This window comes from Apodemus sylvaticus, chromosome 20 (assembly GCF_947179515.1).
Source record: "Apodemus sylvaticus chromosome 20, mApoSyl1.1, whole genome shotgun sequence".
NCBI classification, from domain to species: Eukaryota; Metazoa; Chordata; class Mammalia; order Rodentia; family Muridae; genus Apodemus; species Apodemus sylvaticus.
Window position 1 is genome coordinate 41,975,772 of NC_067491.1, and position 25,052 is coordinate 42,000,823.

Below are 25,052 nucleotides of genomic sequence, written 5' to 3' on the forward strand. Positions count from 1 at the left end.
TCTGTCCTTCCTGCTTTTTTGGTGTTGCGTAATACTCCAGTCTGAGTCTGTATCACAGTTTCCTGTCCTCTGTTAGCTGGAAGGCATGCAAGTCAGGGCCCAGCAGCTCTCTAGCTATGTGACTGGCTTTTAAAAACCAACCACTTTGGAGAAGAGACAAAGTGCTTTTCAAAGATTTGATTAATTAATTAATTAATTTTAATGTCTGCATGCCTGTGTGAGTATGTACCCCTGATGCTAGCAACCTAGCTCAGGTCTTCCTAAAGAGCAGTCAGTCTATGCCCTTAACCACTGGGCAATCTTGTTAGATCCTAAAACTGTCATTTTGATAACAGTCCCTAATTACTTGTTGGCTAACTCACAACCATAGTAATCATCTCTTTGAGCTAGTCGTTAAAAAAAAAATTAGTTTGTGGGACTGACTGGTCAGCTGAAGCAACAGTTTATCTGTTCATTCTGTGTAATTATTTAGGCTCAACAAATTCACTCAATTTAGATGAGTATTCAAAGTGGTTGAGGAGAAAAAACAAAGTTTTCTGCCAAACAGGAAAATATTATGAGCTATAAGTAAGAAAAAAATGTAATATATAGGATATAAATATAAAGACCCAGCAGTTTTAGCAGTGAAAACAGCATAGTACATACTCCTTTATGACAGGAATGGCTTCTGGTCATGCATGCCCTGGACTCCCTGATTTGATCTTTTCCTGTGGGGAGCTGGTTTTCCTGGCATGGTCTCTACCCAGGCCTGATGCTCTTTCCAGTAGAGACACTGCCCCCCCAGAAGCAAGTGGACAGAACTTCTTTGCTTCCCTGATTCCTCTGAAGATTGGCTTGCATGGGGTGAGGTCAGCTAGAGTCACCATGGGAACAGAGTCCCAGGATTTGGTGGGGTGAGTTGCAGCCCAGAACCCCAGCACACCAGCCATCAGGATCAATCTGCCCTGTTCCTTGGCACAGGGCACGACTGTGTGCTTTGCTGGACAAGGGCTTTCTCTGGGATTCACATGATGGGATTTACCTTACATGCCTCTTGTAAAATCCTGCCCCCAAGGAATTTCTTCTTGAAAAATCTCAGTGAAACGGCAGCTAGGTTCTCTCCTGTTGTAGTAAAGGATGGAAAAATGTAATAAGGTAACAGGCAAAAATCCTAACACGGTCATAGTTAGAACAAGCCGTGAGTACCCAAGGAGGGTCAGGAATTACAGAGATCTCTATCAGGGGGTACTGTGCTTTCTTTCCCCCTGCGTGGAAGTGTGGAAAGGCTCTGGCTTTAGTGCCAGGAGATCTTGGCAGTCTGTGGCTATGACTTCAGCTTCATGCTTGTTTTGGCAATGGAAGGGTGCTACCTTCCTCTCTCTGTGGGGGCTGCTGTAGGATTGATACCCCAGATTCCTGGACCTGTAGGGCACTCAATCCATAAAGGGCTTCTCCCTCAAATGATTGATTTTTTTTTTTTTACAAGGTTTAGGAGGAAGAGTTTGTAAGAAAACCTATAGGGAGTCTTTCTCATAGAATACTGCTGAATTTTTGAGTCACAGGGATGCCATCTTTTTCTCCCCAGAGTACTTAGGACTCCCAGTCAACCGTAGGGTGAGTCCTGCAGCAAGTATTTGCCAGACAGACATGGAACTGGGTAGCTTCTCCAGGGATCACTCTTCCAGCTCAATTAGCCTTAAGAACAACAGCACAGCCTTCCACATAAAACCCACTCTCTCATGGGCTGAGAAAACTTTTGCCTTCATAGAGATTTTCATTTTCCATTTATATCCTGATGCTGCTGAAGAGTCAGAAGTCAACACCGGCGACTAAGACTATGAACCGAATGCCATAAACACCCAAGCAGGCGATTTCATTTTCTCCAGTGGCTTTCTTGCTGGAAACGGCTGCCTGACTGAAGAAAATGTTGCGTTGCTGGGTGGCGCTAACTTATATTTCTCTGATGCTTCTTCCCAGCAGAGTGCTTTCCTGTTAGTATTTCCTTGTATTCTCTTGGTTCCCACAGGCAGGTAAGACCGTACCGTGGTAGGGCGAAGGAGATTTCTCCCTTTCCATTTCTTGCTTCACCTTGGCCAGGTGAGGCACTGCAATACTGGAAGTTTTTCTCCAAAGTCTCAGAATTTTTCTGTTTTTGAATGCATTATGTGGCATGCACACAGTTGTGGGCATACATGTGTGCACGCACATGCATGTGTGTGTGTAGCCACAAGGCTGGCATCGGGTCTTAATGCCAGTCAATGACTCTCAGTTACTCTCCACTTTACTTCCTGAGACAGGAAGCCTTGTTGAACCCAGAGCTCATGGATTCAGGATGGTCTAGGTAGCCATCCCAGATGTCTAGCTCGTCCTAGAGATCCCCTTAACCCCTTTTACATGGGTGCTGATGAACCAAAGTTTAGGGTCTCATGCTTGCGATCTATTCACTAGGCCATCTCCCCAGTTCTCTCTCCTAATTGCAAAATGAAAATGACAAAACCCACTTGTAGGATTACTATGCAAACGATATGCGCTAAGGTCTGAATCATCCCAGCTAAGCAGTAAGTGCTGACTCAGTGGTAGTTTTTACTGTTACACAGTTGTCACAGTTAATAGAGAAGAAAGTTGCCACAGGCTGGAAAGAGACCTCACTACTCCTGGTCAACAGGACCAGAGTGTGAATGTGAACCTTCAGTCTCTGACGTCATTCCTCGTGGGCACCCTGTGGGCGTCAGGAATATGGTGGTGCTCTGGCCAACATTGGTTGTTCCCTGCACCCTCCTTCCCTGTCTGTGGCTCACCCCTCTTAAATGTCTGTTTTTGCATTCACAGAACATCATCAAGAAAGTGATTGGGCAGAAGTTTGTGTACAAGTTCGTCTCTTTCCCGGATATCCTGAAAATGGACCCTCACGCCGTAGAGATCAGCCGGGAGAGCCTCCTGCTGCAGGACAGTGACTGTAAGGTGTCCCCGGAAGGCCGAGAGGGCCACAAACACGGCTTGTCCTCCCTCAAGAGCGTAAGCCGCAACGAGTACATTCACTCTGGCCTATACTCGTCCTTCACCATCAACTCTCTGCAGAACACTCCAGAGGCCTTCAAGGCCATCAAGACGGAGAAGCTGGAGGAGCCTTGTGACGACAGCCCCCCTGTGGAAGAAGTCAGGACTGTGATCAGGTTTGTGACCAATAAAACCGACAAGCACATCACCAGGCCTGTGGTGTCCCTGCCTTCCACATCTGAGGCCGCGGCGGCGTCCGCTTTCCTGGCCTCGTCTGTCTCAGCCAAGATCTCCTCTTTAATGTTGCCAAATGCTGCCAGCGTTTCGTCTGTGTCGCCTTCTTCATCTCGGTCCCCGTCCCTGTCCCCCGACTCTCCCCTCCCTTCTGAACATAGAAGCCTCTTCCTGGAGGCAGCCTGCCATGACCCGGATTCTCTGGAGCCCCTAAATCTGTCATCGGGCTCCAAAAACAAGTCTCCATCTCTTCCCCCAAAAGGCAAAAAACCCAAAGGCTTGGAAATCTCTGCACCCCAACTGTTGCTTTCCGGCACCGACATCGGCTCCATCGCCCTCAACAGCCCAGCCCTCCCCTCCGGATCTCTCACTCCAGCCTTCTTCACAGCACAGGTAAACACAATTCCCATGATCCTAGTTGGAAGCGGGGAGAACCACTCCTGTTCTCCTTGAGAGATGTCCCTTGGCCAGTGTGCCAACATTACTGTGTCCGCTGAGAAGCACACGCGAGGAAAGGCTTGGTATCCTGGCAACAGAGGGAGATTTGCTTCTTAGGACCAGAGTCACCAGGCTCGGAGGGTGGGGAGACCTCTAGGGACATGGCACTTGATGGGACATTTAGGCCTTAGGATGTTTTTAAGAGAGAAGATCCATTTTACAGATAGCGTGGAGCTGTGTGGGTCATGTTGACCTTTAACAAGAAACAGGAGTGTGGCGTAGAGAAGGAAAGTCCCCACCAAAAGCTCATCTCATCGGGAAGAGATGGGAAACTTCATGGAGTGTATAAGTCTTAGCTGCTACGAGCCCCTGGAAAAGGTGGCCTTTTTGCTTTAGAAGTGTCAGTGGTGTCTGGTTCAGCTGCAGGGCACACAGGTTAGGTGGTCCCAGACGTTAGCAGCGTAAGTTAGTGGCAGAGGTTAGCAGCGTCGGGCTAGTAGTAGAGGTTAGCAGCATAAACTAGTGGTAGAGGTTAGCAGCGTTGGGCTAGTAGTAGAGGTTAGCAGCGTAAGCTAGTGGTAGAGGTTAGCAGCGTAAGCTAGTGGTAGAGGTTAGCAGCATAAACTAGTGGTAGAGGTTAGCAGCGTTGGGCTAGTAGTAGAGGTTAGCAGCGTAAGCTAGTGGTAGAGGTTAGCAGCGTAAGCTAGTGGTAGACGTTAGCAGCGTAAGCTAGTAGTAGAGGTTAGCAGCGTAAGCTAGTGGTAGAGGTTAGCAGCATAAACTAGTGGTAGAGGTTAGCAGCGTTGGGCTAGTAGTAGAGGTTAGCAGCGTAAGCTAGTGGTAGAGGTTAGCAGCGTAAGCTAGTGGTAGAGGTTAGCAGCGTTGGGCTAGTGGTAGAGGTTAGCAGTGTAAACTAGTGGTAGAGGTTAGCAGCGTAAACTAGTGGTAGAGGTTAGCAGCGTAAGCTAGTGGTAGAGGTTAGCAGCGTAAACTAGTGGTAGAGGTTAGCAGCGTAAACTAGTGGTAGAGGTTAGCAGCGTAAACTAGTGGTAGAGGTTAGCAGCGTTGGGCTAGTGGCAGAGGTTAGCAGCGTCGGGCTAGGTTCTGCTTCTTCCTCCCCGGCTTCGTAGGTGTGGGAGAGCGGGCATCTACTTTCTGGGGGATGCTATCTAATAACAATACATTGGGATGGTGGATACGCTACCCTACGCAGCCAGCTCTGACGACGAACTGGCAGGCATTATCAACCTGGAGCTTTGAGCCTCCACGTGGGATTATGCTGCAGGCGGCCTGGGATTCCCAGCTCTGCCTCTGTCCTTGTCACAGCTGTCCCTGTCAGCCCCAACAGTAGGCACCAAATTCTTTGCGTGTGCCAGACACCTGCCACACATCACCCACCTTGCCACCACACATACACACACACACATCACCCACCTTGCCATCACACACACACACACACACACACACACACACACACACACACACACACACACCGTGTGGATACTGTTGCCATTACAATCACCTGGCTGACTGGGGTTCAGCGGTGAAGTACCTTGACCGGGATCCAAAGCTGTAAGTAGGAAGACTGAGTTTGGACCCACTCTGCACCCAGCATCTATCCACTCTGAAACTAAGAAGTCTTTGCATTCCTCGGAGAGAAGACCCAGCCACTCCTTCCCCAACAATGGTCCATGGGGTGTGCAGACCAGTGGCTCGCAATTCTTTGCTATTTTGCTTTGCAAGGCTTCCCAGGGGTCACATGACAGCTTAGCTTTGTGAAGTGCTCCTTACTGAGGAGGAGAGGCCCGGGACTCCTGGGATAGGATGGAATGGGTACACACACTCCCAGATTAGCATTCCCTACTAAAGCAAGGCTGCCTGGCAACAGGCAGGAAGTCCGCCTCTCAAGTAGCAGTTCATGCTGCTGCTCAGGCAGGTAAGGCTGCCAGGGGGAGAGCCTGGGCCTTAGTGTTTATGACTGTAAGGTTGAGAGTGGTCTAAAGTCAGGCCGAGGTCATCCCCCAGTTTCTGGGTTCTCCTTGAGCCTGAGCAGAGTGGGTGGGGCTGACACCAACCCTGTCTATCTCAAGGAAAATTGCTACTGTGGCTTTGGTCTTAGATACCATGAGTTCAGTGGGGCTAGGGGGAGGGGGGCAGGGCAGGGGATAGGAGTAGAGGGACCTTGACCTGAGGGAGGTATCCTAACATCTGGACAAAGAGGTAGTCCCCAGAGATGGAACCTACCGGAACGGCCTAAAACCTGGAGAGAATGCCTAGGAAGGCTGCCTGGCTTCTGGAACAGAGGGCCTGTATCCTCAGGCATGTGGGAGGTCAGGCCGAGAGGATGTAGCTTTCATGGAGTGACTACCAAGAAATCCTAAAATGGAGGACCAGGCTTTCTGAGTGTGTGTGTGTGTGTGTGTGTGAGAGAGAGAGAGAGAGAGAGAGAGAGAGAGACAGAGATAGAAATGGAGAGAGTATTTGGAAAGAGGTGTCACACAGGTAGTAAAAGAGGCTGCTTGGGGACCTAGTGTGACCTCAGGAGCTAAAGACCACCAGAGACTGCATGCTCTTGGAATGGGCCTTGTTCCTACTCTGGCTGTGGGCAGCCAACTGAGACGGAGAGAAAGGCGGAGATCTGGTAAAATTCAGTCACACATGCCTCCTTTCAGCCTCCATCAGTGGTTTAACTCGGACCAGACAGGACTCTTAGGGGTTAATCGTGACAGAGAGAGTTCCAGGACAGCCAGGGCTATACAGAGGAACCCTATCTCGAAGGAAACAAAAATGAGATCACTAGTAAAGCACCCCTCATGGGGGTCCCCAGAAGCTTACCCATCTACCCTCAGCTCTCCCACTTGCCCTTAGTGCTTCCGTGTGTGTGTGTGTGTGTGTGTGTGTGTGTGCGCGCATGTGCGCATTCAGAAACAGGACGAGCACCCCTGAATACATCCTAAGGGAGTGCTTACTTCCTGGCTTGTGGGCTTCCCTGCCTACCTTAGCACGTCCCCTGAAACATAGAAAGACTCCTTTCTCCTGTAGGGTATGCTTTGTGAAGTGGCGCATAGCAGTTGCTCTTGTGAGAACACCCCCTAAGCCTTCCCCCTCCCTCCAGGGTAAGCATTCTTTACAAGAGAGGACGTGTGTGCTCTACTAACCCGGTCCCCAGTAAATGAGGAGCCTCCCCAAGACATGTCACATGATCATTGTCCCTTCCCACACGTGTCGTGGGGTCCACATTCAGAGATGAACATTTCATCTTCAACTTTGATGTGCAGAAAAGAAAGTCCCGCACGCACAAATGTGCCACTCCCCACAGTGCCAGAGCTGTCTCCGGGCAGGAACACTGGCAAGGCCGCTGACAGGAGCTGTGAACATCACTCTCGGTGTTAGGTTTATAATAAACAGTGTCCGGGCAGGGACTGAACAAGGGGCTGAAAACCCGGAGCAAAAATCAACTAGGTACAGAGAAAAGTGATGACGTCAGAGCTCAGTCACAGAGGTCCCATCTGTGTGTCGCTGAAATGCAAGGCGCTTGCCATCCCCGTTGGCACAGGTTTCCGAATGTTAAGGCAGAGGGGAAGGGGCTGGCGTGTGAAGCCCTCCTGTGGCCTCTAGCCAGGCACCTTGGCAGCTGAGGTGCCAGCTGAGACTTCTGACTGCTCTGCATGCTGGTTTCATCTGTCCCTCTTCCTGCCACGTTCCATCTGTGTTCCGTCGCGCCTGTCCCCTCAAGGTGAAGTTAATTCAGAACCCAAGGCATTATATTTCCCATTTCTGCCAAGACTCCTGTTTGTCTCACCTGTGCTGGGCAAGATGCTGAAATCTGAGATGTTTTAGCACCGGGCACGCATCTCCACCAGAGTCTGCTGTGCAAGCCTCCGGGTGTTTGCTCAGCAGAGCCTGGGATTAGCGGCTGAGTGGAGACAGCCTGCTGGGTTTGAAAGGCTGAAGCCTACTCCCTTTATTATGGGCTGGGCGAGACAGTTTTGAGGCCAAGTCAGAAAAGCAGGAGTCTGGAGCAGTGTAGGAGGGCCAGAGTGTGGGCATCCTGCCCCCCACTCCCCACTTCTGGGGTGGTTTCCATCTTCCTGTCTCTTGCCATGATCCTCAGAAGACAAACATTTTTGTCCCTCTCCCTTCTCTCCAGGGTTGTTCCTTCTTCTTCTGTTGACATTTCCCCAGCCAAGCTCTGTACGTAGTGACCTTTCCTACAGGCAGAGAACTTCCTTGTAGGTCTTTGCAGTAGGATAAGACAGTTCTTGGCTCCCAAGTTGTGGGTTGCCCCCAGATAAACAATTAAGGGACTGCCTTCTCTCCTTGTGCCCTGGGGTCGCCTGCTGCCTCTCTCCTCTCTTCTAGTGACCACCCATGCTCGTCTATCTCTTCTGGTCTGCCTCTGTCATTCTCAGTACTTCCATTAGATGCAAGACTCTGCTTACCTCATTCCTTCGCACTGGAGCTGAACAAAACTCTTGGAGGACTCTATTCCTTTAGTGAAGTATTTAAAAAAATTTTTTTAATCAAATTAAGACAACTCTGTGGCTTAGAGATCCAGTAACTTCTGATTATATATATAGTTATACATAATATTATATATAATGCACCATCATGCACACAATATATATGTACATGTGGCAGCATGTGGACCATGCGCATATGTGGAGATCAGAGGACAACTTGTAGGAGTTCTCTCCTTCCCTCTCCTTCCACCGTGTGACTCCAAGAGCTCAAATGCTGACTTGGTGGCAAATCCCTTTACCTCTGGCCCAGTTATTGAAAATAATGTTGAACTCTGGGGCACCATTTTCATGGAATCTATTGGCCTCTATAATATCACCTTTAAGATATATGTGTTAGGATTTCTCCTTTGTTCTTCCTGAAGTCTGAATGGTTTCCTAGTGTCTCCAGCGCCCACTCAAGACATCAACAAAGATATCTATCTACTCATAGGCCCTGGGCAGGCCACACCCAGTCTGGTCTTTGCCTTCTTTCTAATCACATGGAGAGCTAGTCCCTGAACACCCAGGCACTTGCTTGCTGGCCCAGGGATACCAAGATTTGTGTGTAGCTTCTCATGAGCTTGCGGCTGCTGCCAGGAAGGTAAAGAATAGGGACCAAATATAATTTCTGGTCATGAAAACCGCCCAAGAGGTTGACATGGTTTGATGGGAAATTAACAATTTCTAGAGGCGTAAGCCAAGTGGAACAGACTTCTCGCGAGAGTTAATAAATGATCACTGAACGTAAATTTTGGCAAGACGTGAAAAGGTCGTGAGAAGTGACCTGTTTTACAAGCTCGGGACCTGTCCATGATGAAGTGTGCACATACGTGCACGCATGCGCACTCGACAGTTATGTCCTGCGGAGGAGACCCGAGCAGCACAAGCAGGTACATTTGGCTCAGTTCCCGAAACCTGACTGGAGCCCCGCCCCCTCCCGTGTAAGCTGCTGTGGTTGGTGCTGGGGTACAAGCCTGGGTGGTGGGGTCCCTGGGAGCTAGGAGGCACAGACGGAATGTAAGGAAGAAGGGATAAACTGGTCCCAAGGAGTGAGATGTTGAGAGTAAGGAAGGGGCGATCAGAGATCTTTCTGGCATACGGGGCGGGAACACCTCGGGCTGGGAAGAGTGTGAGGCAAGGATGAGGAGCAGCTCTAGAAGAAGACTTAGAGTTTAGTCAGATGGGAGGGAATGAAGGCAGCAGTGGGCCGAGGCAAGGGGAAACACTGGAAGGACGTGTGAAACAGTGTGAACTGTGTGGTAGACGTCACCCTGATAGCATAGATACAGAAGGGGCTGCTGTACCCAGTTAGTATACCTCGTGACACTCCAGCTAAAGGACAAGGGAGATGCTGGGCTGTAACAGACACAGCCAGAAGAGTGGATCGGAGAGAAATCTGGAGACCATCAGCCATAGGGCTTGGTGACCAACTTGAGGGGTGAGTGAGAACCAGCCGACGATCCGGAAGATGATGGAAAGGTGCAGGAGAAAGATAATCCCAGGACGCGCAAGGCCAAGCGGGAAGGTTGATGGAGGGAAGTGAGTGACAAATATAGGGAATTTAGCATTGGGGCTGAGGAGGCCTTCCCCCGCCCCCCTGAAAATGAACGGATTTTTGAATAGAGTATCTTAGAGTGACTACGTGGAATTGTGTCCTGGATGGGGGGTGTGAGGCAGGGGGACTGGTCCAGGTGACTTGTAGCATGTCACTGGTGGTAAGCTGATTGGATGCAGCCCAGAAGGAAGTGGAGAGATACACTGAAAATGAGCCCAAGGGAGGGCCTATTTCTGTCTAGTGCCTGGGATGCTGAGTGGTAGGTAGGGCCTACTACTGTGTGCTGAAATCATGTCTTATTTTGTTCTTGTTTCTACAAATATTTTCGGTCTCAGTCAGCACATATGTTGAGATACACAGCTGATGGCACTTGCCGACAGAAACGGGAAGTCTTAAGAAGAGGTGGATTTGAAAAGTGAGTTCGGTTTTGAACATGCAGGTCATTTCAGGAGATGAATGAAAAAAAAATTTAAGAGGAGGACATGGTTATTCTTGACGTATGTAGATTTTTAAAATAGATGTAGAGAAAGAAGGCAAACGGAAGAGCCCAGGCTGAACATGGCCCGCAGACTGAACTGGACCATGAGAGGAGACAGGGAGGGGGAGCAACAGACCTGTCCAAGAAACCAGTGTAGCCAAAATGACTAGTTAGAAGAGGTTGGGGGGTGGGGGGGAAGGGAAGAAGGGAAGCGAAGCCCCGCCCCTGGAGGGAGGGGCTTAGGTGGGGGCGGGGCTTAGCCACAGGTACTGAGTGAGGCTTGTCCTAGGTCTGAGCCCTAACCGAAGTCAGAGCCCCCCTGAGAAGGGAGGGCACAGGGCTGAAAACAATGAACACATTCTCCAATGGCCACTGAAAGAGGAATCGGAAGAATGCGCACAGTGTGAGGCAGAACATGTTTAATGTTAAGGGGGGTAAAGGGGTTCCATAGTATTTTAAAAATTCAGCACCATAAAAGAGATCCCATCGGCCTGTGGGGAGGGCAGGGGTCTGCTTCCAGGAGGTGGCATTCCTAATGGAGAGAGAGAGAGAGAGAGAGAAAGAGAGAGAGAGAGGAGTAGAAAAGGTTGGTGCAGACAAAGGGCTGTGGACCAGAACACACAGCTGCAGCACATCTGGATGAGGTCGGCTGCTCATGTGTAAGCTCTCTAGGAGACCCAGAATTAAGTGGAGTTGAATGGGGAGGAAGGGGGGAAGTGGGAAAGCCTTCCTTCTTGCAAACAAATGCCCACCGGCCGGGGCATGCCTTTCACTGACATCAGGAACAACTATGGGCATTTGTCAAGCCAGGCATTCCCAGGCTCTCCAACTGTCCCCAAAGTCTGACCTTTGCAGGTGGGCCTCCCTCCAGCAGGTCAGGCAGAGACACCTCAGAGGCTCTGCAGTGTCCTCAGACAACCCAGCCAGGCTCCTTTGGAAGTTCCCAAACAGTCCTCCTTCCTTGAAGGCAACAGGATCTCCAGGGAGCACAGCAATTGGGGGAAGAGTTAATGAAGTCATTTCACAATGTTCATTTGCATATGTTAGAGAAGACATTTCAAATGTATTAACCATGGGAAACAGAAGGCCACCACACTCTATGTGCATCCTGTAGTCTTTGGAAACAAATGTGCAAGCGCCTCAGGATCCAGAGGGGATGGAAATGGTATGGAAACAGAAATCCTGTACTTTACATAGTGTGAGCTTGTGGCCTTGGATGAGGGAAAGGCAGCTGTCCTCTATGGCTTAGAAGACTGTGTAGACTTTGAGAAGAACCAGAAAGCCCTGGTTATTAAATGTTAATATGACACATTGTGGTTTGAACCTGGCTCTGAAGTATCTCAAGTCACCTGGGTCTGTGGACTGGGGCCCAACCCACCAGAACTTTTTAGTACCCAGTTGAGAATTCTCCCCTGAATGGCTAAATTCCATTTAATGAGTATGTCAGGTACATTTTATATTTATTACTGACTTACAAATTACTCATGTTGCTTAGACTTAACATTTCTATGTATTGGTCATATATATATTATTGTATATACTTTTATATTATTGTTTATACTTTTATTATATATATTATTGTATATATTTTTATACATATATGTTATAATATATAGAAGATACATATATAAAATAATGCGTATTATTATATTACTATATAAAATTAACATAATATATAGTAGTATATTAAGAGTCTCAGGTGAATTACCTGTCTTCCCAGCAGCCCTGCAATAATAGCATGCATTTTCATTTCCCCCACTTGACAGATTAAGATTGAGGTTGTCTTGCTAGTGAGTAGAGGTTCTGAACATGGGAACCCCGGCCGAGCTCACACTTAGCCATTCATTGTTTACTGTGAAGCGAGCTGGCCTAGCACACTTGTGAAATTGCCTCCAACTAGGAAAAAAAATGGAGCGTGGACTCAAAACAAGTATTTATCCTAGTAACCTTGTAGGCCATTCAATATGTAGAAGAAAATGCCGTGGAACCAAAGACTCAAAGAACTTGGTTTAAGTTTGTTTACCATTCAGTACTTCGGTTAGAAGACCACTGGATATATTTGTCTCTCTCCCGGTGAACAGAGCAAACCTTTCAATTTAGGTTTAAGCTCAAATGCTCTTGATAATTACGGAGGCTGCCGGGGCCAGTTCTAGGAAAAAATAACACGGCAGCATCCAGCATGATGCAATCTTTAATGCTGGTGCCTTTGCTGTGTCCTTACACAAAGAGTCTAATTGAGGGGCTCCTTCTGGTAACCAGAGGTGCAGACACCCTGGGCCAGGGATTTTGTGTCTGCTGAGAATGAAAGCTGTGCAGATTTACTGGCTGGGGCCTGTTGTTCCTGCTGCCCTTTAGCTGCCTTGTGGGCCAGGCCTCCTGCCGAGTGTGGGCACTCAAATGCCAGCCCTGTCACTTCTAAGAAACAAACTCGGAGTTCTGGCTCTGCAGCCCTACCTTCCATCGCCAGGGCGATGAATTCTTCCCAGCCCCACGTCCAGAGTGAAGTCAGCCAAATCAGCTCAGGGCTTCTGAACAAGCGGCTGCAATCTATGCTCATAGAATTTCAGTTATTACAGGGCTGTTGGTAATGGCACGCGAAGCCCGAGATGACCTTTTTACAAGCGTGTGTGCTCATGGGGGCTGTAGGCTTTGGGTGTGATCCGTGTCCACTGGGGCCAAACATGCTGAATAAGAAATGAAGCCCCCCCCCTTCCAGGGATCCTGTTCAGTTCGTACATTTGTCTACTGGCAGCAGGGGGAAGGGGTTGAAGGGTCTGCTGCAAGCCTGACTTTTCCAACCTAGGATAGCTTGCCTAAGGATTGCACATAAACTTAGCACTCAGGAGAATTAAACTGATCCTAGTCATGTAGACAGAACTAAAGTTGCCCAGTTTCCCAGTCAGAAGGCAAGGCTTGGTTCACTGTCCATGGCCCGCTCCTAACCACTCTGCTGCTTTTGGTCACGGCTGGTGTTAGGTGAACCCCTATCAAGACCTGCCTGTTGCCTTGTCTTCTAGACACCAAGCGGACTGCTTCTGACTCCGAGCCCGCTCCTTCCCAGCATACACTTCTGGAGCAGCCTTAGTCCGGTCGCCCCACTGAGTCCCGCCAGGCTGCAGGGGCCAAACACTCTTTTCCAGGTAAGTGTCTGCAAGTGAGCTTTAAGATTTATTTTATTTATTCTATGTAAGTACACTGTAGCTGTCCTCAGACACTCCAGAAGAGGGCGTCAGATCTCATTATGGATGGTTGTGAGTCACCATGTGGTTGCTGGGATTTGAACTCAGAACCCCTGGAAGAGCAGTCAGTGCTCTTAACCGTGGAGCCATCTCTCCAGCCCCGCAAGTGAGCTTTTTAAACAGGAGTCATGCAGGGGATGGCTTTTCTCTCATTTCCTCACATGCTCTTACTGTGTCTTCTGCCACTTAGCTCCTAAGTGCAAGTTTCCTAGGGGCATTCATAAGGATTGGGTTGCACAGATATTTTAGAGGCAGAAAAGAGGTACTTACATTAGGAATCCAAACATGGACTCATTAAGTGTTCTGGATACTTCCACATGACTAGGAAAACTGGAAATTGACTGCAGAAGTTATTTAAAATTAAAACCCGGCTTTTATAAAAGCTCAATAAGAGACTTTAAAATAGGAACCCAACTGGTCAGTATATTTACATGTAAAACATTGAAAAATACAAACAGTGAACCGTTTTTCCAAACTGGAGTAGAAACGTTACCTGCATCACTACTATAATCCAGCTCAAATTTTGTAACAGAATACCATGCCGCATATGGTTAAAGAATAATGAAGACCTCCCTGAGTTAGGGTGAACGCATTCATTATTCATTCTTCGTCTGGAATCTTCCAGGAGCCCTACTCATGATCCCATAGAGATCAGTATTTCCTGAGTCTCAAAGATGGCTACTCACCCGCTCAAGGTGTTACTGTCTTGAGGATGTGAATACACGCAGGGCAGGAATGAAGCAATGCTAGCTCTGTCCTCTGTGTCTGTCTGTCTTACCCAGACTTTGGTACCCAGGCTTGGTCTAACCCAGCCTGCTTCCCCTGGCCTAGGGCGGGTGGAACCTCGAAAGATAAGAACTATAGTCTGTTCACTATGCTATCTTCCAGCTGCTAGCACATCAAAGGGCACACAAATGTCAGTCGTCACTGAAGGCCTAGTGACAAGATGCCAAAGCCCACATGCTAATAAGAGCTGTTATGAGCTCCAGCCTGTCCTCTAAGGTGGTCGCTTTGCTTAGCAAGGTTAGTATTTGCTGGGCGCTTCTCTGCAAGGACACCATGTAAATACGTAAGGATTTACGATCTCATAGGAAGAATGGAGGAGCTTCGGAGGTTTAGATTGCTATCATGTGCTTCTGGTTTCCTGGCAGGCTTGGAGTATGGTGTCATGATGTGACTACTCCCCAGAGTAATCGAGTTTCCTTCTCTTCCTGGCTCTAAGTCCCGTCCCAACTCAGTTCTGGTCAGCCACAGTGAGCATGTTGGTTGTTACCATTTTAACCTCAAGTGGCACAGTCTAGTAGGAGCGTAGTATGAGAGAGTTGTAGGAACACATCAGTCCCTTGGGAGTAGGGCCGCACTACTGTAGAGTCTAACCTAGGACTTCTGCAGAGCTCAGGGAATATTTGAAAACTAAACAGCTTCTCATTTCTATGGTTTTTGGGAGTCTTGCCATCTGATTGGAACAGAGGTTAAAGATCTTTTGGGAAAGCCACAAGGAACCAGTGGGACTTTGATTCTGTTCCAGTACTCCCAACAGTAAAGAGAGTTCATTCCCACAATGGCTTGACAGCCAGGATCTCTGGGAGCTGGGAGATGTCCACATCACACAGCCAGTGACTCTGCAAAGTCAGCATGTATCAGGGTCATGTGGATAGTGTGTCAAGTAAGGATGCTAGGCCCACTCTGGGGCTTCTGATAAAATGTTCACGTTTCTAATAACGTTCTAGGGTAGGAACTACAATCTGAGAACCACTGCAGGCAACGGGTTGGGTTCCTAATGTATAATTAGAATTCTGCAGATTACTGCATACAAAGGCCATGTGCAAAGAGTTAAAAAAAAAAACAGCAGGGGAGGTTGGAAGAGGGCTACAATTTAGCCTAGATGGCTGACAGGTTGCATGTCCGGGAGTTCTCAAGTTATGACTGGATCTGCGTGCAGAGGGAAACAACTCTGTACCTTTTAAGATATTCATATCCATAAAAAAGAGCAATGGGACATGTCAAAGTTGGAGGCGGGAGCTTCAAAAAAACAGAAAACAACAAACATCTTAAGAGGAAAGAGACTTCTGATGACAAATAGTAAGACATCAAAGTGGATTTCTCAGAATGCAGATTACCGCAGAGATTACTGCCTTCAGAATGGACGAAAACAGTCAGCCTCATTTACATACACTGCCTGCTGGTGAGTGAGAGAGAAGACCCAACCTACAGCACATTTTGAGCAGAGAGAGCACGTTTTCTGTGTGAGCTTTGGAAAAGCAAACTGAACTCCTTAGTGAAGGAGTTGGTGGAGCTAAGGCATTGTCGCTATACAGATCTCCTGAGACAATTATCTGTCTGTCTGTCTATCTTGGAGAGTGATTGACACAGGGTCATACACTGTAGATCTGGCTAGCTTGGAACTCACTTTGTAGCCCAGGCTGGCCTTAAATTTAAGAGTAGTCCTCCTGCCTTAGTCTCCTGAACGTTGGGATGACAGGTGTGCACCAGCCTACTTAAGACCATGCTTGTAGCAGATTAGAACAGATACGGCCAGAATCTCAACCAGGGAGAGAGAAGACAAGACACTAACCTTTGTGGAAGAGGTATGCTTTCTATTTGCAATATGTTTCAGAAAAGAGAGAGAGGTGCCAAAGACACAGGCCAAGCGTGACTCTAGAGCCTGATCCAGAAATACACTGGGATGCACCCCAAAGGCGGACAGAGTCAGGGTGGAGGAGACACGGTTACCAACTGGGAATGTGCTCTATAGAGCCTGTTAGCCTGGCACACGTCTATAGCTGTGGCGGGAGAAGAGCCAATAAATATTCTGGGGGAGGTGTGTGGGAGGGGTGGTGGGGAACCCAAGCTAATCAAGAGAAGTGTGACAGATAAGGGTCTGCAGAGGGGGCGGCAATCCATCCTAACACATGGAAAAAGCTGCCACTAAAGATGACTCTTTTATAGGCACCAGTAAAAATGGTGGGAGAGAGAGAGAGAGAGAGAGAGAGAGAGAGAGAGAGAGAGAGAGAGAGAGATATGCTTCTGCAGTTCACCTGAAGTTGCCTCAGGAGCGGGCCTTGGCTTAGAAAGGTTTAAGTGCGTGAAGATCGGTCTGGAAACCCGACAGAAAGTCCCACAAAATCCAGGAAAGACAAGCCCTTACACCCCCCAGTTACAGAAGTTAAAAGAGGAGCTGGTCAGTTTAGGAGAGCTGGGGATAAAAACTTGCTTTTGCTTAGGAGCTATGACCTTGAGCTAGTCCAACCCTCACCGAGCTGTTTTTCTTACTAACAAAGGGGCGATAACAAAGCTTACTTCACATGCTCCTAGTGACCCAGTGCGGTCCCCGGAGAAGCAAAGGCGTTTGAATGTGTTACTGAAATAGTTTTGCGGGAAAAAGCATTCGCTCATTCTACAAATATTTACTGTGCCTCTAGCATGTGCCAGGCTGTGCCGTTTGATACTTAGTGCTCAGGTTTAATATTTAACTTTCCCGGACTAAACAGGGATTAAGCCACAAGAATACCTGGGAGATCAACTGGCCACACGGCATCTTTGGCGATGCAGAAGGCGAGCTCTGAGTAGCCGGTCACGTATTACAAGGATGCTTTTGCTCACCCCTCTTCGTACGGGTTCACAGCTGAAGTATTTGTTCCAGTTATGAAATCCAGTGCTTTCGTTCCGCTAGCAACGAAATCTTAGTTACCAGCAACACAGAAATCTCACTGTTTGCCTGTGCAAGGGTGAGCTAATGCATTGATATTAGATCAGGGAAAGTATTCTCTCACCCCCAGGAAAGACTAACATCATCTTTCTTTTAGTTTTTTTTTTTTTTTTTTGCATAGAGGCCGGGACAGATCTGAGCCATGCGACATGGGTGCTGGAATTAGGCTCAGGCCATCTGTCAACAGAGCAGTCAGCACTGTTAACTGCTGACCCGTGTGTCCCGCTCCCTGTCCTCGTTTTTGAACAAGAACTGACAGACATCTACTGTTGTGCTGTGGGAACCGGACAGCACATTTCAAAATTTGAGATTACTGACCCATATGTGAAGAATCTCGGTTTCCAGTTGCAGCCCTCGATAGTTAAAGCAAATCGGCAAACTGGCTTCGAACCTTTAAGAAAAACAGCAGTAGAATAAACTTCACCACAACACGTGAAGGAGAGGTTTGGACCTTAGGCACACAGAGTGGGGCATTTTCTGGGCCTCTCTCTGTCGCTCTAGGTAACCTTTGTGAAGGAACCCGGCAGCCGACTCCCACCACTGGGCTCAGAAAGCAGCATCCGTGGGTCTGTCTATGCACTAGAGGAAAACCAGCTCCCTGATGGCTTTGTCCCAATTACTAAAGGCTTCTTGTCCCTTCCAGTTCCCCACACTGCTCAACGGTCACATGCCCGTGCCGCTCCCCAGTCTGGACAGAGCTCCGTCCCCAGTACTGCTGTCTTCCAGCTCTCAGAAGTCCTGATGACGGCCGCCACCGCCACCTCTGTCAGCCACAAAGGACTCAGAACTGATGACGCCAGTTCATCCCCATGGGCTAGTTTACCTGTGTCATGAGGACATTGTGAAACCCGGTCAATTTGGTTTGCACTTTTCGTAACACGGATAATCTAGATGTATGTTAGCATTTTAAAAAGTTTTGTTTTTTTATATATATATATATTCAGCTCTCTATGGAAGTCTGTTTTGCATTAAGCAGATTTTAATGTTTGTGTGTATGTGTCTTTTTTTTTAATTCTGTTAGCTCTGGAGTGTTGAACACTGACAGTGAAGGGCCTTTCTTAATGTTTTCAATGTAACTAATAAGGATGTGAAGCTTTTTCTCGCTTTAATTCTACATACGCTGAACTCTGCTTGTATACACGATATAGCCAGCTGTGCCTTTCTTTGCATTTAGTTTTATGTACATGAATTTATGTATTTCTAGTATCGAGAGGCAATGTTTGAAGGACACATTAGCATCAAACAGCTCTCTGTAGAGTGTCATTTTCTCACGTAGACACCATCAAAGTGTACTTCCATCACAGTAAGAACTGCCTTAGGACTTCTTTTGAACTGAAATCCAGAAAATGTAATGTCCAAGTAATGTTTTTTATAAGAATGAACGAAGCCATATTTAGACAATAAACATTCTTTAAAGAACATGTTCCAAAGTGCATTTTTTAAAAAAGGACAACTTTGAGAGGCCAGCCGCTTAGCCTTTTACAGATGCCTTTTGACTCCCAGCAGAAGTCTGGGATGCTAAGGTTACGTTAGGTCCACCCCAACCAGACTTTCAAGGGGACTTCCTAGGTCTATATTTAATCTGAAAAGACTAATCCTGCTCTCTTCTTTTCCTACAAACACAACCATCTGCTAGCTTTATCACTACTGGAAGTTAAGGTTTCTTTAGATTCCTGGCATGACAATTAATATTCAAAACCTATTGTTTTAGGGTTGAGGAAGCAGCTCAGTAGAATGTGTGCCCTGCAAGTATGAAGGCTGCGGGTACAATCCCCAGTAATCCGTCTCCTTATCTCTCCCAAAAAGGGGTGGTGGGAAACAAACTAAGAATATTTTGGAAGATGCTCACAGATGGTGAATTCAAACAAAGAAATGATTATATAATACCAGCTATGTATAGATATACTTCCTTCTATAGATATATTTTTGATGGACTAAACAAAATGCATTACCAAGAACTGGCGAGACTGAAGGCCTTGCTTCTAAAGGTGAGCGTCCAAGAGACACTGCTTTACGTATTAAACTGACGGTAGGAGCAAAGGGAATCTTATAAAAAGAGAACTCTTCTGGAATCTCACTTGTAGCAGCTCCTCAGGTGCTATGCAGGGAAGGCTTCAAGTGATGGGATTCCGGCTGTGACGGCAGCAGCCCCTCCTCTGGTGAAACCCTGAAGACAGCACTGTGCTTAAAGGGAAATCCTAATGTAAGACTATGGGGTCAAAGCACTTTCAACTTAGGATCAGGAGAACTGAAGCACTACTCATCTACAAGTATTAAAAAAAAAAAACCAAAAGACTTGAAATGTGCCTCAACAGACTAGATACTAAATAAAGGATTATAAGGGGGTTAAAAAAATAAAGATTGTGCAAAAAAAAAAAATTAGAATTTCAAACAACCTAAAACTGTTTAGATACTTGCAAATTGAGACTTACTACTGAAATTGACTATCTTTCTAAGGGGCGTGTGTGTCTTTAGTAAGGGGAGAAAAAACTTCTGACTCTGTAAAGCTATGAAGACAGCTCCAAGCCCATAAATAGACGCCCTGACACTCCCTCATGGCAAAGAGTAAATGTGTACTAAAATAAACAGGAGCTGGTTCAGGGGACTGTAATTACTGAACAGAGTGTCAGAGCTAAGAGGGGGCTTTGAGAGGGCTGGCTTCCAGCTGTTCTCTGGTCAAGACAGGCACCCAGGACCAGCTGGGAGAAGCCAGGAGCGGCCTGGGGCCACAGCATTCACTGAGGGTAGAGGAAGAATGGTTGGTTCAGAACTTCGGTTAACAAAAGGCTGGAGCGTGGAAAACCTGCTTGACTGATGAGGATCAGTTTGATCCACAAGATTCTTTTTGTTTTGTTTTCGAGACAGGGATTCTCTGTATAGCCCTGGCTGTCCTGGAACTCACTCTGTAGACTTTTAAACTATGAATGATGGTTGGAAATGTTTAAGTTAGACCATAAGGTCTGGTCTGCCTGTTGCTCTGCTTCCAACTACTGTGATTATCCTGTATTCTAGACTCCTGGATTAGAAATGGGAAAACACTGTATGTCATTCGTGGTGGGTCCAGATGGTGGTGTGAAGACCTGAAGGGTGGATGACGACGACATCTTTACACAGGGAAGTCCTCTGTGGTCTGAACAGGATTCACTTAGCGGGAAAACAGGCTTCAAAGAGCGTCCCTGGCTCTCTCTCTCCTGTGCTTGTGTAATCAGTGTTCAACTGCTACGGCTGAGGTAGGAGCTCTAGGACCTCACTGTGGAAGCTGAACTCAGTCCCCACACACAGCTTTCTTACGGGCTGCAAAGCTCCCTCCACCGCCTCACGGGTGTTGTGTGTGTGTGTGTGTGTGTTTTTAAACTGTAATATTGTTTTGATGAATAAAAACTTTGTAATAAAAAGTATTAAGAGGTAAGTGGGTTTGTTCACTTCCATTTACTGACAGTGATGCAAATTTCCCTTTTTCTGTGTCAACAAGATGGATAAATGCAGTTTTCTATTTCTATATATGGCACTTTGAATGCTTTAGGTGTACGTAAGGATTATAGCGCAGTAGGAGAGTATTTGCCTATCATATGTGAGACTCTAAAGACCACAGGACAGACACGTGTACATACCCCCCCCCACACACACACCCCCAACACACCACTGAAGTTGAGTAAATAGTAAATAGAATATTTGAAATGGTCTCCCAATCTTAAGACATGGGGCTGACAGGGCTGCTTGGTGAGTGCGTGAGCACGAGGACCCAGGCACCCACATGAAAGTAGGGCATGGCTGTGAGAGGACCTCTAAGTTCGTCTAGCACTGTGGGGGTTAGGGACAGGCCGAGGCCTACAGGCCACCAGTCTAGCTGAAATGGAGAGGCCTAGGTTCAGTGAGACCCCGCCTAGAGAAATAAGGCAGAGAGTTGAGTGGGGTTGCTGATGGCATTTAGTCTCTGCGCCTGTACACATATACCTGTATACAACACACACACGCACACGCACACACACATCTTGATGTGTGGTCCTATGCCCTTTGTTTTAATCTTCAGGGATGGTTGTCGCTGCACCCAGACTCCCTTGTTTGGCCCCCAATACAGGGCTGACACTGAGTTCTGGTACCTTCTTCCAAATGACCCTGGAACCTAAAGCCTGTTTTCATTCCATCACATCACATGAAGGGTTCAGGTACTGATGAGAACCATTTCTAAACCACTTCACACGTACTCAGCTCAGCTCACACGTCGAAGTCCAGAGCGCTCACTCAACCCTACGACAGAAGTACTATTAGATATAATTCTACAAGTAGGGAAACCGAGACCGAACAACTGTAGCTAACTAACTGACTCATAAAGAAACAGCTGGAGCCCAGAGCTCCAGGCCTACGCACACAGCCCTCTGAGGGAAGTACTATTATACATAATTGTACAAGGGAACTGAGATGAACTATAGTTAAATAACTGACTCAAAGAAACAGCTAGTCAGTTTTCAAAATTATACTTTGATTGTTGGCCATGATGTTGGTCAATATGCTTAAAAGATAAGTCCTTTTAAGAACTAGTAATCTACATCTTTACACTGTTTCAGACAACACCACCATTGCCCAGGAGATTGCCAGTAATTATTCCTGGTCCTGTGTGAGAGCCCTCGCTCTCTCCTCCTACACGTACGTGTGTGTGTGTGTGTGTGTGTGTGTAGGGGGTGATTGAGGTAGAACAACTTGATTATAAGTTAGTTAGTTCTTAGGTATCTAACATAATCGACTGCTGCATTTATATTTAGCCCAGAGAGAAGAGACAAGGCCAAGTGGTGAGTTTCACTTTCAAACAAGGATTTCTTCACTCTTGGGTTTTTTTGTTTGTTTGTTTGTTTTTGTTTGTTTGTTTTTGTTTTTTGGAGACAGGGTTTCTCTGTATAGCCCTGGTTGTCCTAGAACTCACTCTGTAGACCAGGCTGGCCTCGAACTCAGAAATCCGCCTGCCTCTGCCTCCCAGAGTACTGGGATTACAGGCGTGCACCACCGCTGCCTGGCCACTCTTGGGTCTTAATCAACAAATACTACTGCGTCTTTATCTAGTCCAGGACATAGTAATCCTTTCCTTCACAGGACTTATGGGTTATTGATAGATGATAAAAAGTGATTAAGTATTACCATATTCTGAAGTACACAGAAAATAGACAGGAGGGCAGTAAAACCAGAGAATGCATAAGGCAGCCTGTGGTGGGGTGGGGTACGGAGAAGGACTTCCAGGAGAAAGAGCAGAGGCTCAAGCGTAGCCAAGAGAAGAAAACATTTGGGTAACTCACAGTGCAAAAGTAAATAAAAGTAAATCACAGTGCAAGACAGCAATGTGGAATAATCAGTATCAATAAAGCATACATTCAAGAAAGGGGTGTGGCTCCAGGTAGCTATGAAGTCTTGAAAGAGTGGCTGGCTGGGGGTCTGGACGAGCCAAATGCTGGGAATGCTTCCAAGGCAATTTTTCTAATGAGTTCAGTATTTCCAGAAACAAACAAACAAAGATGCATGAACACCATTCTACACAGACCTTATAGCCCAGCCCACCACCATTTCACTGAGTCATTCCGTAATGGCCCAGGGGGACACTGAAAGACTGCAGTAAGACAGCACTGCCACCACTGCTGTGGAGGGCTGGAGCATGTCTAACTCTTCACTGTTCTAGGATTTCAGTCTTGCAGGAGTCAAAGCTAGGCTAAGACTCCATGTCCTGTTCAGAGCCCAGTAGAACATCTTTCAGATGCTGAGCTTTCTTCAAACAGAGGCGCTAAGACCAGGTGCTCATCAGCTCCATCTCAGCACACACAGGTTCCCACATATCCCAGGCAACCCTGCATCTACACCGCAGCAGGGACAGCACCACAGTTGCTATCAAAGACTCGTCAGTCTGTCTTTCTTACAAGTGTACACTTTAGTCTGTCAAGTAAGTGGTAGCTTTAAAAGAATGTTAGTTTTCCAATAAATTAATTTCTCTTAGGGAGAAGCCAGGAAGGAAAAGGCCTTCCAAGCATCGTAGGGCAAGATCTTATAGTCTTTTCACATCAAAGTAGTTTTATAATCAGGAATTTACTCATATTCTTCCCATTTTGGATGGACAGATGTTGTCAGTAGTTTTCTTAGGTCAGAAATGGAAACTCTTAAGTAGGAATGATGGTACTGAACCTCCCGACATGCAAGTCCAGGGTCTGAACTTAGCGTTTGAAAACAGTCCAGAAGGAAAACATGTATTTCATTGTGTGTAAAAGAACACATTAAATTTTTTTAGTTCTACCAACCTTGTGAGCTTATACTTCTACTTAACATTTTGATACGAATGAACATGTAAAGCAAAGAAAGAATTAAGAACCTAGATTAGAATATTTAAAAACTAGAGCCACTGACAGAGTAATAAAATGGGGTGATATTTGAGGATAAATCTCTTAAAACCCCACAAACTCAAAATAATAAATATGTGTAATATATATTATCAAAACAACTACACACACACACACACACACACACACACACACACACGAGAAAGGAATGAAGGAAATCAAAATGGTCTACCATAAAAAGCAACTAAATACAAAACAGTACGGTATTAGGACAATTAGGACAATGCCTTAAGCCACTTCGTGTAACTGAAGGGCGGATACTCCTTATCCTCCATCTCAGATGCCCAGCAGTGCTAACAACTAAATCCAGACAGACAATGCAAACAGAGTACAGACCAAACCCGTTATGAATTCAGGCAAAAATTCTCAACAAAACTACTAGCAAATCAGATTTAGCAGCATGTTTAAAGAATTACAACTTAAAAATCCCTAATATGGAATCTAAACGGCCCTGACCCCTGAAGCTTTTGGAGGAACAATGATGAAAACATTTTTAGATTTTGTAGCATTTCAGACTTTGTAGTTTTGAACTGGGGATGTTCAACCACAGGTTGAAAAAATAAATAAATAAAAATAATAAAATAAAAAAATCCCTTGAGCCGGGCGGTGGTGGTGCACACCGTTAATTCCAGCACTTGGGAGGCAGAGGCAGGCGGATTTCTGAGTTTGAGACCAGCCTGGTCTACAGAGCCAGTTCCAGGACAGTCGGAGCTATATGGAGAAACTCTGTCTTGAAAAAAACAAATCTAAAAAAAAAAAAAAAAAAAAAAATCCCTTGAAATCTGAGACATTTTTGGTCCCAAACATTTTCATAAAAAAATGCTTAAATTTTAATTCATCACCGAGTGGGACTCTTTCCAGAAAAGCGGTGCTGATGTAACATGAAAATCAATCAAGGAAATGAATGAAGAGGGCAGCATGATCATCACAAATGACAGCAAAAAAAGTTTTAGAAGATAAAGTCAACGAATTGGTAACCCCTAGAAACACACGCAGTGACCCAGGAACGGAGGAAGCTTCTTAACATAAGGGGTGTACACACGCACTGCTGATTCCACAGCGGTGGAGAACACCCGAAAGCTTTCCCCAAGGCCAGTGACACAGGTTACTCACTACTCGGTAAGACTGGAGGTCTAAAGACCGGCTACGAAAGAGGGAAAAGTAAAGAACAGAGAAGAGAAGGCATCCGAATTCTAAGAGAAAAAGTCGAACTATTTCTTCCTGCAGATGATGTAATTTTGTGTGTAGAAGATCCTAAAAATGGACAAAAAAAAAAAATACACAAGGACAAAAAAAATACACAAGAACAAAAAAACTTTGAAAAGGCAACAAATTCAACAAGGTTGGGAGGTCACAAAATCAAAACAAAAAATTTGTACTTCCAATTCACTAGCAATGAAAAAAAAAAAATCAAACAGAAATTAAGAAAGCTATCCCACTGCCGGGCAGTGGTGGCGCACACCTTTAATCCCAGAACACGGGAGGCAGAGGCAGGTGGATTTCTGAGTTCGAGGCCAGCCTGGACTATAGAGTGAGTTCTAGGACAGCCA

At 46.5% G+C, this 25,052-nt stretch overlaps 1 protein-coding gene across 3 annotated transcripts in view; it reads left to right on the top strand.

Moving 5' to 3' along the window:
* Elk3 (ETS transcription factor ELK3) overlaps positions 1-18,550 on the top strand; it is a 59,641-nt gene extending 41,091 nt beyond the window's left edge. For 2 of the 3 annotated variants that reach the window (XM_052165298.1, XM_052165297.1), the window contains 3 exons: positions 2,809-3,603; positions 13,201-13,323; positions 17,775-18,550. In XM_052165298.1, coding sequence (XP_052021258.1) covers positions 2,809-3,603; positions 13,201-13,323; positions 17,775-17,873 — 1,017 coding nt within the window. In that variant the 3' untranslated portion in view covers positions 17,874-18,550. The remainder of the gene's footprint in view (positions 1-2,808; positions 3,604-13,200; positions 13,324-17,774) is intronic. The other variant, XR_007974608.1, reaches the window with a different exon arrangement.
* Positions 18,551-25,052: the final 6,502 nt, after the last annotated feature.